At 43.6% G+C, this 13,837-nt stretch overlaps 1 protein-coding gene and 2 non-coding genes across 3 annotated transcripts; 1 reads left to right on the top strand and 2 right to left on the bottom strand.

The window, feature by feature from the left end:
- Window positions 1-5,504: 5,504 nt before the first annotated feature.
- Window positions 5,505-9,109, bottom strand: LOC135549532 (large ribosomal subunit protein eL14-like). The gene is made up of 6 exons (XM_064979560.1): window positions 9,026-9,109; window positions 7,281-7,382; window positions 6,761-6,855; window positions 6,280-6,379; window positions 5,837-5,890; window positions 5,505-5,600 (listed from the first exon to the last, which is right to left on the bottom strand). Exons 1-6 carry the CDS (start codon window positions 9,026-9,028, stop codon window positions 5,538-5,540), a joined length of 417 nt encoding a protein of 138 aa, XP_064835632.1. The 5' UTR covers window positions 9,029-9,109; the 3' UTR covers window positions 5,505-5,537.
- A 1,322-nt stretch (window positions 9,110-10,431) lies between these two features.
- trnap-agg (transfer RNA proline (anticodon AGG)) lies at window positions 10,432-10,503 on the bottom strand. Its single transcript has one exon. It is a non-coding gene; the product is annotated as a tRNA-Pro (tRNA).
- Window positions 10,504-10,984: 481 nt separating this feature from the next.
- Window positions 10,985-11,056, top strand: trnap-agg (transfer RNA proline (anticodon AGG)). Its single transcript has one exon. It is a non-coding gene; the product is annotated as a tRNA-Pro (tRNA).
- Window positions 11,057-13,837: the final 2,781 nt, after the last annotated feature.

Genomic DNA, 13,837 nt, shown 5'->3' with positions numbered 1-13,837 from the left:
GTGGTGTGATTATAACTGTGGTGTGATTATAACTGTGGCGAGATATCATGGACTGAAACATACTGTTTTGTGGAATTAAGGTTCTCTTCGGATATACTGTCCCCATCTATTCAGCCAGCGGGTTCTCCGTCCATTGTGTGGACAGGGAAGCAAGAACTCTGTGAGATAAAGAAAGATAAAGGTGTATGTTTAATGATTAACTACTCATGGTAGTGTGATTGTGGTAATGTAGAGGAACTCAAGTTATTTTGTTCTCCCGATCTGGAATACCTCACCATCAAATGCCGACAGGATTACCTCCCGAGAGAATTTTCTTCGGTCACCGTCACGATCCTCCCCTCCTATAGGCAGAAACTTAAACAGGAAGTACCCGTGGAAGTACCCGTGGTAAGGACTGTTCAACGTTGGTCTGACCAATCGGAATCTACGCTTCAAGATTGTTGACTTGTTGACTGAGTTCACCAGGAAGTTCATAGAGGATGTTGTTCCCACTGTGACCATTAAAACTTATCCAATCCAAAAACAGTGGATAGATGGCAGCATTCACACCAAACTGAAAGTGTTATCCACCACAGTTAACTATGGTAATGTGACTGGGAACATGGACATGTACAAACAGACCAGCTATGTCCTCTGTAAGACAATTAAAGACGCAAACGGACAGTACAGAGACAAAGTGGAGTTGCAATTTAACAGCTCAGACACAAGCCGTATGGGACAGGGACTCCAGACGATCATTACAAAGGGAAAGCCAGGCTCATCGCGGACACCAATACCTCGCTCCCGGACAAGCTAAACACCTTCTTCGCCTGCTTCTAGGAAAACAACGAGCCACCGACGCGGGCCAACACCGCTGTGAGTACTGTGAGCTCTCGTTCTCTGTGGCCGACGTGAGACAGACATTTAAGCGTGTTAATCCTCGCAGGGCTGCCGGCCCAGACGGCATCCCAAGCAGCTTCCTTAGAGCCTGTGCAGACCAGCTGACAGTGTTTGCGAACATATTCAATCTCTTCCTATCCCAGTCTGTTGTCCCCACTTGCTTCAAGATGTCCACCATTGTTCCTGTACCCAAGAAAGAGAAAGTAACTGAACTAAATTACAATTTCTGTCATCATGTATTGTTTTGAGAGGCTATTTAAGGATTATATCACCTCCACCTTACCCGACATCTTAGACCCACTACAATTTGCATACCGCCCCAACAGACCCACGGATGACGCAATCACCATCACACTGCACACTGCCCTATCCCATCTGGACAAAAGGAATACCTATGTAAGAACGTTATTCATTGACTACAGATCATCGTTAAAGACCATAGTGCCCTCAAAGCTCATCACTATGATGAGACAGCCTATAGGGAGGTCAGAGAACTGGCAGTGTGGTGCCAGGACAACAACCTCTCTCTCAATGTGAGCAAGACAAAGGAGCTGATCGGGGATTACAGGAAAAACAGGCGGGTCGAACAGGCACCGCATTAACATTGACGGGGCTGAAGTGGAGCGGGTCGAGAGTATCAAGTTCCTTGGTGTCCACATCACCAACGAACTATCATGATCCAAACACACCAAGACAGTTGTGAAGAGGGCACGACAAAACCTTTTCACCCTTAGGAGACTGAAAAGATTTGGCATGGGTCCCCAGATCCTCAAAATGTTCTACAGCTGCACCATCAAGAGCATCCTGACCAGTTGCATCACCGCCTGGTATGGGAACTGCTCGGCATCTGACCGTAAGGCGCTACAAAGGGTAGTGAGTACAGCCCAGTACATCGCTGGGGCCAAGCTTCCTGCCATCTAGGACCTTTATAATAGGCGGTGTCAGGGGAAAGCCCATAAAATTGTCAGACTCCAGTCACCCATGTCATAGACTGTTCTCTCTGCTACCGCACGGCAAGTGGTACCGGAGCACCAAGTCTCGGCCCAAAAAGCTCTTTAACAGCTTCTACCCCCAAGCCATAAGACTGCTGAACAATTAGTCAAATGGCCACCGGACTATTTACATTGACCCCTCCCCCATTTGTTTTGACACTGCTGCTACTCGCTGTTTATTATCTATGCATAGTCACTTCACCCCCACCTACATGTACAAATTACCTCAATTAACCTGTACCCCCGCACATTGACTCAGTAACGGTACACACTGTATATAGCCTCGTTGTTGTTATGTTATTTTGTTACTTTTTATTTTTTTTACTTTAGTTTATTTGGTAAATATTTTCTTAACTCTTCTTGAACTGCACTGTTGGTTAAGGGCTTGTAAGTAAGAATTTCACGTTAAAGGGATACTGGCCCATTTGACTCCAATGGTGGTGACAAATAATGTTAGATTTGATTTGTTCCACGATATATAACCAGTTGATATTACAGATTCAATAAATTAATCTTAAATGGCACTTGCTTTTTTTATTGACTGATGGTACAAAATATTAGGATCACCTTCCTAATATTGAATTGCACCCCTCTTGCATTCAGAACAGCCTTATTTCGTCAGAGCATGGACTCAGCAACGTGTCGAAAGTTTTCCCACAGGGCTACTGGCCCATCCAACTCCATTTGACAGTTGTGTCAAGTTGGCTGGATGTCCTTTGGGTGGTGGACTATTGTTGATAAACACGGGAAACGGTTGAGCTTGAAAAACCCAGCAGCGTTCCATTTCTTGACACAAACCGGTGCTCTTGGCACCCACTACCAGGAGCGTAACTTTCACTGGGGACACCCCCCCCACATTCTGAAATTGCATTTTTGTCCCCCACTGTTTTATAATTGGAATGTGATTCAAAACGAGGCAATGGTTTGCTTTAGGACCATGTGGATGCCTCCATGCAGTCAGGTAGGCTGTGTGGAGTGTTTATCACTGGATATAAAAAATATTTAAAAAGTTACGTCCCCCCCCCCCCCACTTCTAAAACCAAAGTTGTGCCCCTGCCTACTACCATAGCCGTTCAAGGGGCACTTAAATATTTTGTCTTGCCCATTCACCCTCTGAATGGCACACATACACAGCCATAGCTGTCACCTAGTCAGTCTATGACACGGCAAGAACAGGTGTTCCTAATGCTTTATTTTTTACAGTGTTTATGGGGCAAATGAGCAATTAGGATTTGTTATCTGTAATGGTTATAATAAAGCATTGTTGCTATCTGTTGGCATATAGAGAAATAAGCACTTTATTTCCCCCAGTCAAATACTCGACACAAAATAAAGAAGGGGAGAATTAGAACAGTCCAAACGCCCATCCCTAATAAATACATCCAAAGTCAGTTGGTTTTTCTACCATAAATTTCGACATTAAAAACGGGACATTTGAAGACGCTGGGTGATAGAAGTGTACCGCATATTTTTTTAACATTGTAGCGAGACAATGCCAACGGATCCCTCCATTGAGTGTCATAAAGCGCCCAATCTCATATTCTGTTAGATAGAAACAGAGTTGTTCTCACTCCCATCTCTTATTATCCTGAGTCTGGCAGTATCTCAGATTGTGCTATTTTTGGTCCCCCCCCCCTGCCCATCCCCTCTCTCTCACCCTGACCACCGTGTGAGAGAGAAGCGCCCGAACACAATAACAACCTACATTCTCTCCCCCACGCAACACCAACCCGACAACACCACTCTTCTCATCTTGACATGCCTGTTGAGGGTGCAGGGTGTTGAAGGTGGAACAAACAGACTTGAGTCAGCCACACCACACACAGTAGGGAAGTGCTACTGACGATATACTACCCCCATAGCGCATTCATTTAGAATTGCGAACACAAATCTAGTATATTTATCAAACGTTTGACGAGGCGCATCTACCCCTCCTTTGCTGTTCACACATTATTCCGATCACTAAGCCTTGTTCACACAACAAGCCCTTATGCGCAAATCCGTTTTGGAATACTGATTGTCCAAACAGCACGTTTCAAGTGGCCGAAATCAGATGCGTTTACTCAGAAAGCAGTCATCCACTGACATGTCTACGAGAGTTGTCCTAGAAACGACGGGTGTGCGCGAAATATCTGATTCCATGTGCTTTTATAGTTGTTCAGACTGCAGGAAAGAAACACTGATTTGAATCATAAAAAAAATAAAAGTTTGATTCACTTAACTGTCAATATGAACTAGGCTTTGGAAAAGCATCCCCCACAACAACAAAAAAACACATTTGAGTTTATTTGCCAGTTTCTCAATCTTTCACCACCACCTACTGCATTAAAAGAGAATAGCATAGCAACGGCGTCGTGTATTGCGTTAATAACATTTAGACTACGTTACCCGCAGGCTATGCGGATGGTTAAAGAACGCCTTGCATGGCTAAACATGGATTTTTCTAGCTGAAGTATATGGTCATTAAAAGTAGTTAAACCTACACCCGGTTTGTCATTATATAAGGAACAAACATAACAGGCGTCATATTCCATTATCTGATACAGGGTGTCAGTTTCCACCAGTTACCATTTTAAACAGATGCTCTCAATTGAATTACTTAAACTGAACATGTACACGTTGTGACCATATACAAGTAGTGATTTGTTAATGATGTGTGTTGTTATTCAAGTGAGCGCTTTAAAAGTAAAGAAATAGAGTCGGCTATTACATCACCCCCAGCCAGTTGGATTGTGACCTGCACTGGTTGTCAAGGCGTTTCATGAGAACTGCCTGCTGGTCTGCAATGCAGATTATACAATCACAATATCAGTGGTACATACTATCGCAACTAACCGGTGCCCCCTGTGTATCGTCTCGGTATTGTTATTTCACTGCTGCTCTTTAACTGTTACTTGTTACCTTAAATCTCTTCTGTATTTTTTTAAACGGCATTGTTGGTTAGGGGCTCGTAAGTAAGCATTTCACTGTGAAGTGTTGAGCGTGTATTCGGTGCACGTGACAAACAAAATTTGATTTAATTCACTTGCTCTTATCATGTTTTGTTTTATATTCTGTAACATTTCACCTTGAGAAACACGAGTTGGTTGTGCCTTCAACAGACACCGCAAAAATGACGCCTCAAAGCAGCAGACGACTGCAGTAAACGTAGCAATCTCCTTCTGGGTTGCAACGAACAGTAGCGATTCAACATGTAGACTAAAAGAAAGGACTAAACAATCAAAATGACATTCGATAATCAAGTCAGGTGGGATCGGACGGCTACCCGCTGCTTTAATGTTCCTCGTCGCGGTGTGTAATGATATACGCACACCTGGTTAACATTTTTAAAAAGTTGCAAAGTTTCTAAGTGATCTAGAAATCTTTTTTGGTACACCAGAATTACATTAATTTCCAATGAAACGTTGCGTTTGCCTTGCAGCATTACATTCTTTGTGGTGTTGGGATTTATGGAACGTAAGCATCAGACTATGTGTAGACGGGCTTGACAGAAACGGTAGCAGAAGGTGAATGTTTAACTTTTGATGCATTTGTATCCCGATGACGCTGCATATTGTGTGATCTAAGCGACAGCTAGCCCTATGCTGTGATTGACAGGTGTGCAGTAGTAATAGTAAAGACCAGAGAAAGGAGAACAATTCAACCAGAGGATTTATTAATGACAGATCACGCCTTCTTCGCTGCCTCTTTCTGCAGCCTTTTCACCTCATGCTTGATGACCTTGTTCCTCTGTGGACACAAACGGCAAATCAGTGACCGGTCAATTATTCAGGAAATGTATTTTTTATCACTTACCACTATATGCAAATAAGCATTTCCCTGCCACATTAGGTTGTATTGTCACATACATTAAAACCCTACACGTGTTTGGGGATTCAAATACAACATCTTGTCGTTTTACATGTAATGTGAAACCCAAAATATTCAATACAATAATGAATAATCGGAGCGTTTTCGCCACTCACCATTTTTTTGGCCTTCATCACCTTAAAGCGATCAAAGTCGGACATCTGGGCCCTCTGCAGACACACAACAGTTACATCAAAATATTTGCTTATTGGACAGATTCAGATTCATTTTTTAGCACATTTGGTTCTTTGTGAATACCACCCTGGACTTGCAGAAACATTGCAGTAGCATAAGCAAGACAAAAATGTTTGTGGGCAGTGATTCACCGAAAGCCTATTGAACTATCATATGTCCAATTTGACAAAATGTTTAGCCACAACCCTCAAGGAAACAACAGTTAGCCACAAGCAGACCCCCCTCATCCATCCATTTAGAAAACACTGCTCCAGGGCTACTGGAGCAGAAGGCCTAGTCCAGAGACTGTCAGAAACATGTAGACCCCATAAGGAGTTGCTTATTGATTAGCAGCTTAAAAGTAATCCAAAAGAAAACACTGTACCTTTCGCCTGGCTTCGATCTTCTTGGCCCAGTTGCTTTCTGCCCACTTCTCAGTGACTTGGGCCTTTTCCCAGGCGCGTCTCACAAACTTCTGACGAGCGCTGCAACACAGGAAGGGTTATGGCTCAGAGGATCCAAATGGGCAGAGAAGAACCAAAGGTATTGTGTTCTGTGAGGCTATTGCAGTAGTTCTGTGACTATTGACTCAAAATCCACCACAGGGAAAACAAAAGCCAAACTCAATTAATTGAAGAGTGTGTGCGCGAGAGGATGTGTTTTGGCACCCGCTCAGCTGTAATAAATCTGACTGAACCAATCAAGGTCTTGAGGACGGGAAATCATTCATGTGCAACCCGTAGCGAAACATTTTGCAACGCAAATAAGTTTATAGTGGACAAAGTTCAGTGGGTACCTCCCTGTTTCATTCAGTTTGCTTCTGCTTGGTTCCTAGTAAACACAACTCTCGAGGTTCTCTCACTCACCTGTGTGGAACTTTGATGACGTAGTCAGTGAGCTGCATGCACTTAAAAGGCATTGACTGTCTCTTCACCCCTGTGCAGGGACCATCCACCAATGCCTGAGACAAACACACCACAGCCAGTTTAATTAAAACATATCTATGCTGAGTTGAACCGTTCTTAAAATTGTGTTAGTTTACACCAACAACCCGGCTCTACCACTCACACCGTGGGGAGTTTTTGGTTAACTCATTGGACACTTTGAAGCAGGACTCTGGGAAAGTGTTGGTGGATAAAAGACAGACAGACAGACAAACGCTATCAGACTAGGTGTTTCAGGTACCGGTTTGGAGCCGGGCTCATGCTCCAGCCCTGCAGCAACACCAGTCAACCAATTCCAGGCCAGAAAGAAGACTTGACTAGTTGATCATGTGAATCTGATGTTACTGCAGTGTTGGAACAAGCCTGCACAACCAGTAACTTACAAGGAAGAGAGTTGGAGACCTCTGGCATAAAGTCAGGATATGATCAATGATCTGCTTACTCTGTTTTGGTCGATGACATCAACGATGGCCACCAGGCTGCCTGCGTGGGGCCCGAAAGAGATGTAAGCAACGCGGCCAATCTCAACGTAGCGCTTGAACACCTGCAACAAATAAGTGTTGTTAACTAGCTTGGTAGGCAAAGATCCAGAAAAGAGAATTATGGTAGGCTGGACACTTAACAATGCTTTTTTTTTGCTGTGGAAACCAGTTTCATAATATACCCATATGTCCCAGCTGCTTAATTTAATCACGAAAAGACAGGCCTTATTTCGGGGCATTTTTTCACCCTGCCAGCTACTATTAGTTCTCGTGAGCACCAACTCGCCTTCTGAACGTTCCATTTCCCTGTTTAGTCTACGTTACAATGCCTGCTTTGCTATCGGCAATGAGATCTGCCCACGTTGCTTGAAGTTAAAATGTTCACAAATCACTCATGGAAATGTGGTAGTCGTCCCAATTGTTTACTATAGGGAAATATAGGTATGTATTTCTATTTTGCCAAATATCTTACATTGTGTACATTTTTTCTTCAATTGGACAACATTTTTAAAACTTGATAATCTCTCTCTAATTATGTAAGGCTGGGCAGCTTACTCAGTACTCACCCAACGCCAGCCCCGAAATACCTTTCACCCGTGGAACGCTGAGCCCCCTCACTGTTTTGGAGGCATGCTGGTATATTTCGCCAAATATCTCGCGTTGTGTATATTAATTTATTTTTTCAAGCAGGACACCATTTTAAAATCAGGATAATCTCCTCTTTGTGATTACACAAGGTTGGGCAGCGTGCTCAGCTGTCATCGCTAGATCAGAAATAATCAAAAGCTGCAAACATTTTTTTACCCTACTTCCCCGTTATGCAGACAAATGTACACTTGGCACCACAGATGTGCGGATGTTTACTTTCTACACTAATTACTTTTCAGTCTGGTCCTAAGATTGTAGTGGTAAAATAAAAATAGGGGGATACATTTTGGTGCCATTTAGGTGAAATTGAATTATAAGCGTCACTCCAGTCAAAACAGGCTCTGAACATTCATTTGCTATGGGCTCGCGCTAGTGTTCCAGCTTAGCCACGTTCAGACATTTTTCAGCTTTGGGTGAATTTTGACTCTATTGTCCAGCCTGACGCACAAAACACTTCGTTAGACGTGGGGTCACTAGCTAACTACTTTCTTATAACCCTCTCGACACTGTCAAAAACGTAGATGGTTTATCTTGGTTAGCTAGCTACACTTTTTACAAATTGTGATTTACATTAGAGACATGGATATTAGTTTGTGGAAAAACACCAACACCGAGAAGTGTATAGACGCTAACAAGCTGTACCGGAGTGGTACTAGTAACTTATCCCTAAGCCTAGCACGCTAGCAGATATGTAAACTAGCTAACGGTAGTTAAGTTATGGCCGTGGATCGAAAAAAACAAACTAAGAAAACAAATACAGAAACTACTCTGCGTTCTTCCAATTAGTTTGATGCTGGCGCTGCCTAAACTCGATAGTTGAGTAACGCTAGTCTACTGATTATCGGCCTGTTCTTCACCACGTTGTAGCATGCGGAACAGCCGACATTTTTATTATGTCCAAAACCCATCGAAACTATTTTCTTCAATACCTTAAACGCGAATAAAGCGAACATAGAAATACACTATGCATTTACATATCATTTGAGGGTGCTTAACAAAAAGGAATATTTTAATTTAATCGTTTTTTCAAACTCCACAAGCTTCCTTGCGAACTCACCATGATGGCAGTCCGCTTCAGAAAGGACGCACCAGTTTCCGCTCGACGCAATTACGCTTTCCGGTCTGTAAATGCGCACGCGCGTGTGAGGGATTTCTTATTCGCGTGGTTGGCTAATGTTTCAGTTCGGAAACATCACGCCATCTACTGCAGGGAAGTGTGTTGGTGTCAAATACAGTATGAACAGCTATATAAATATATACACAATTATGTGATCGTTCCTTTGGTTAAACATTTTTTTTTTTTGGGGGGGGGGGGTGTACACCTGAAGTGAATGATGAAACAGTGTATCTTCGCAGCTGCAAATGATAACTTGTTCTCAACTAGCCGACCTGGTTAAATAAAGGTGCACGCCTCCAACTCAATCATCAAGTTTGCAGACGACACTACAGTGGTAGGCTTGATAACCAACGACAACGAGACGGCCTACAGGGAGGAGGTGAGGGCCCTCGGAGTGTGGTGTCAGGAAAATAACCTCACACTCAAAGTCAACAAAACAAAGGAGATGATTTTGGACTTCAGGAAACAACAGAGGGAGCACCCCCCTATCCACATCGACGGGACAGTAGTGGAGAGGGTAGTAAGTTTTAAGTTCCTCTGCGTACACATCACGGACAAACTGAATTGGTCCAACCACACAGACAGCATCGTGAAGAAGGCGCAGCAGCGCCTCTTCAACCTCAGGAGGCTGAAGAAATTTGGCTTGTCACCAAAAGCACTCACAAACTTTTACAGATGCACAATCGAGAGCATCCTGTCGGGCTGTATCACCGCCTGGTACGGCAACTGCTCCACCCACAACTGTAAGGCTCTCCAGAGGTTAGTGAGGTCTGTACAACGCATCACCGGGGGCAAACTACCTGCCCTCCAGGACACCTACACCACCCGATGTCACAGGAAGGCTATAAAGATCATCAATGACAACAACCACCTGAGCCACTGCCTTTTAACCCCGCTATCATCCAGAAGGCGAGGTCAGTACAGGTGCATCAAAGCTGGGACCGAGAGACTGAAAAACAGCTTCTATCTCAAGGCCATCAGACTGTTAAACAGCCACCACTAACATTGAGTGGCTGCTGCCAACACACTGACTCAACTCCAGCCACTTTAATAATGGGAATTGATGTAAATTGATGTAAAATATATCACTACCCACATTAAACAATTCTACTTAATATCATGTTTACATACCCTACATTACTCATCTCATATGTATATGTAGTGTAGTCTATATTATTATTATTATTTTTTTATTTAGCATTGAGTGCATAGATTTCAGATTTCCTGTTGGTGAAGGCCACAGCCCAGGGGAAGAAACTTTTCAGGTGGTGGGAGGCTTTGGTCAAATGATTGCTGATCACAATTTCTAAGTCGTTTTCCATTGTGACAGTGACACATTAAAAGTTGGGCTCGTCCGGGATTTGAACCCGGGACCTCTCGCACCCTAAGCGAGAATCATACCCCTAGACCAACGAGCCACATGCATGTTCTTTTATAACACATCGTATCATCCATTTTAACTCCACTGTTATGGATGTTGGGGGAGAATACGCATTGTTGGCCGAACTCATGCTCTCGTGGTTGTCATTAGTTACCACAGCCAAAAAGTCAAATTGTTTATGACGTCAAAATGTATGTTTTGGTCTTCATTTAAGGTTAGGGTTAGCCACAAGGTGAGCAGTGTCGTTCAGGTTAGGGTTAAAATCAGATTTGCAGAAAGAGCGCTCTTCCCTTTTTGTTAATTCCCCAGTTGATTGCAAATTATCGACCAGCTCTCGTCTCCCGATCATGCAATCTGGATCGACAGATTTGAGTGGCCAGTGTCCAAACGCCCCAAAATCGACAGCAGTACCACTCAGCACCACCAGAAGACAGTGCCGTACCAGAGAAGAATCAAGGGTTTCAGTACATGTGTGGCATTTAAGTAATTTTCAAAATCTCAGTATCGTGTTATAGACAGGCTCGTTGGTCTAGGGGTATGATTCTCGCTTAGGGTGCGAGAGGTCCCGGGTTCAAATCCCGGACGAGCCCTTCTTTTAGACTAGGCCAACCTTCATTGAGAAAATGAAAAGCAAACTCTGTGCCTGTCTGTTCTGTGGGCCTTTCTAGACAATTGTTACAAGGATTTGTAATATTACTGGTGGTAAAACTCTTGTATTCATTAATTTATCCTTTATTGATACCAGTTATCATACTGAAATGAGAGGGGCCAGGATTGTGAGCAATCAAAGATTTGTTTCAAACTATGAACAATACGGAACACATTTAATCAAACCCAGCAATCTGATTTACCGGATAAGTAAAACACGATAACAGCATTCTTCCTCTGCTGTCTGAGTTTTAATTCCTGGTCTCAGAACCATATTTACAGTCATGAAACAAAACAAAATGTGGAATTCAGGTAAACTTTGTCTGTATAGGAGGAAGGAGGTTGTTTTGACTCCTCCACAAAATCCGGAAGGCGGTTTTACATTTACATTTTACATTTAAGTCATTTAGCAGACGCTCTTATCCAGAGCGACTTACAAGTTAATTTTTACCTTTATTTAACCAGGCAAGTCAGTTAAGAACACATTCTTATTTTTCAATGACGGCCTGGGAACAGTGGGTTAACTGCCTGTTCAGGGGCAGAACGACAGATTTGTACCTTGTCGGCTCGGGGGTTTGAACTCACAACCTTCCGGTTACTAGTCCAACGCTCTAACCACTAGGCTACCCTGCCGATTGAATAGCACCTTGAAAGTAGAGAGGAGGAGTAGTAGTGTTCAACAGGACACTGGCAGCCATAGACAGAGGTGTCTGGCTCTGTTTCATTCTCCACACTCCATTGAAAATGCCTTTCAGTCCAGGACTGGGCTTAATCTGTGACCGAAACCAAGGCAATACACCTACCCAGTGGTGTAGCACAGTTTCACGGGGCCCTGCTAGGTCCAAGCAAGGCCCCCCCCCCACTTTAAAACATGTTCTTCTTCCATGGCCCCACCCCCCCCCACTTTAAAACATGTTCTTCTTCCATGGCCCCCCCCCCACTTTGAAACATGTTCTTCTACCATGCCGCCCCCCTTTAAAACATGTTCTTCTTCCATGCCCCCCACTTTAAAACATGTTCTTCTTCCATGCCCCCCCCCCCGCCCCCACTTTAAAACATGTTCTTCGTCCATGGGCCCCCCCCACTTTAAAACATGTTCTTCTTCCATGCCCCCCCCCACTTTAAAACATGTTCTTCTTCCATGCCCCCCACTTTAAAACATGTTCTTCTTCCATGCCTCCCCCACTTTAAAACATGTTCTTCTTCCATGGGCCCCCCCCCCCACTTTAAAACATGTTGTTCTTCCATGGGCCCCCCACTTTAAAACATGTTCTTCTTCCATGCCCCCCACCCACTTTAAAACATGTTCTTCTTCCATGGGCCCCCCCACTTTAAAACATGTTCTTCTTCCATGCCCCCCCCCCACTTTAAAACATGTTCTTCTTCCATGGGGCAGAGAGAAAAATGTGCCATATTAAAACTAATATTATCATAGCCACGGGAAGTACCACCTGACAGGTGTAGCATATCAAGAAGCTGATTAAAAAGCATGATCATTCCACAGTTGAACCTTGTGCCGGGGAAAATAAAAGGCCACTCTAAAATGTTCAGTTCTGTCACACAACCCAATGCTACAGATGTCTCTAGTTTTAAGGGAGCGTGCAACTGGCAATCTGACTGCAGGAATGTCCACCAGATCTGTTGTCAGAGAATTTTAATGTTCATTTCTCTACCAAAAGCTGCATCCAACGTCATTTTAGAGAATTTGGCAGTACATTCAACTGGCCTCACAAGCGTTGACCACTTTTAACCACACTAGCCGAGGACCTCCACATCCGGCTTCTTCAGCAGCGGAATCGTCTGAGACCAGCCACTGTTGAAACTGTGGGTTCTTACAACCGAAGAATTTCGGCACAAACTGTCAGAAATGTCTCAGGGAAGCTCATCTGCATGTTTGAGTTTATGTTATTTTTACAGGGACAGTGCACATTAATCAACGTTTCAGTAAAAGTGCCAGTTTCAACCGCAGTCCCTGGGCAGGTTATTAAAAACAATATTACAATGTAGACAACAGCAACATAGGACAAGCAAGATATAGCATACAGACAGAGCAACATAGAACAAAAAGCAGCAAGACAAAATTCATAAAAGCAACTAAGTATTTCCACACCTCACAAGCTACAGACAACAGACAACATGGAAAGCGACACCACACAGCTAGGGACCATGTTCACAAATCTGATTGACCTTTAGCCATGTCTTCAAGCATTTTGTGAAAGTGTGATATGTGGTGCAGTTATGTGTGTCTGATGGCAGTGTATTCCAGACATGGGAAGCTCTCACAGAGAAAACGGATTTACTAAAGGTGCTTTTCCTTAAGGGAACTATACAGTCACCTCTCATGACAGACCTTGTGGCTCTGCTGACATATGTTTGGGTTTTCTGTTTACACATATACTGATTGGAGGGGGAGGAGCCAGGCCATTTAGGATCTTGAATACAAGACATGCGTCGGTGTATTGCACAAGATTTTCCCAACTCAGGAGCTCATGCTTTCTGAGGATGTAACAGTGATGATGGCTATTGGGCTTCCTATCAAGCACTTTGAGAGCCTGTTTGTAGACAGACTGAATCGGTCTCAATGTTGTACAGCAAGCTTGGGCCCAACTAGTCAAGCAGTATGTTAAGTGGGGGAGTATCATTACATTACATTACATTTAAGTCATTTAGCAGACGCTCTTATCCAGAGCGACTTACAAATTGGTGAATTCACCTTCTGACAT

This window comes from Oncorhynchus masou, chromosome 12 (assembly GCF_036934945.1).
Source record: "Oncorhynchus masou masou isolate Uvic2021 chromosome 12, UVic_Omas_1.1, whole genome shotgun sequence".
Taxonomy (NCBI): Eukaryota; Metazoa; Chordata; class Actinopteri; order Salmoniformes; family Salmonidae; genus Oncorhynchus; species Oncorhynchus masou.
This window is presented reverse-complemented; position numbering and strand designations above follow the sequence as displayed.

What these genes read in the sequence shown, in the direction of transcription:
- LOC135549532 (XM_064979560.1), bottom strand. An exon ending in AGATCGAAGCCAGGCGAAAG is followed by an intron (nt 5,891 to 6,279) that starts GTACAGTGTTTT and finishes GTGTGTCTGCAG; the next exon opens with AGGGCCCAGATGTCCGACTT. An exon ending in TGATGAAGGCCAAAAAAATG is followed by an intron (nt 5,601 to 5,836) that starts GTGAGTGGCGAA and finishes TTGTGTCCACAG; the next exon opens with AGGAACAAGGTCATCAAGCA.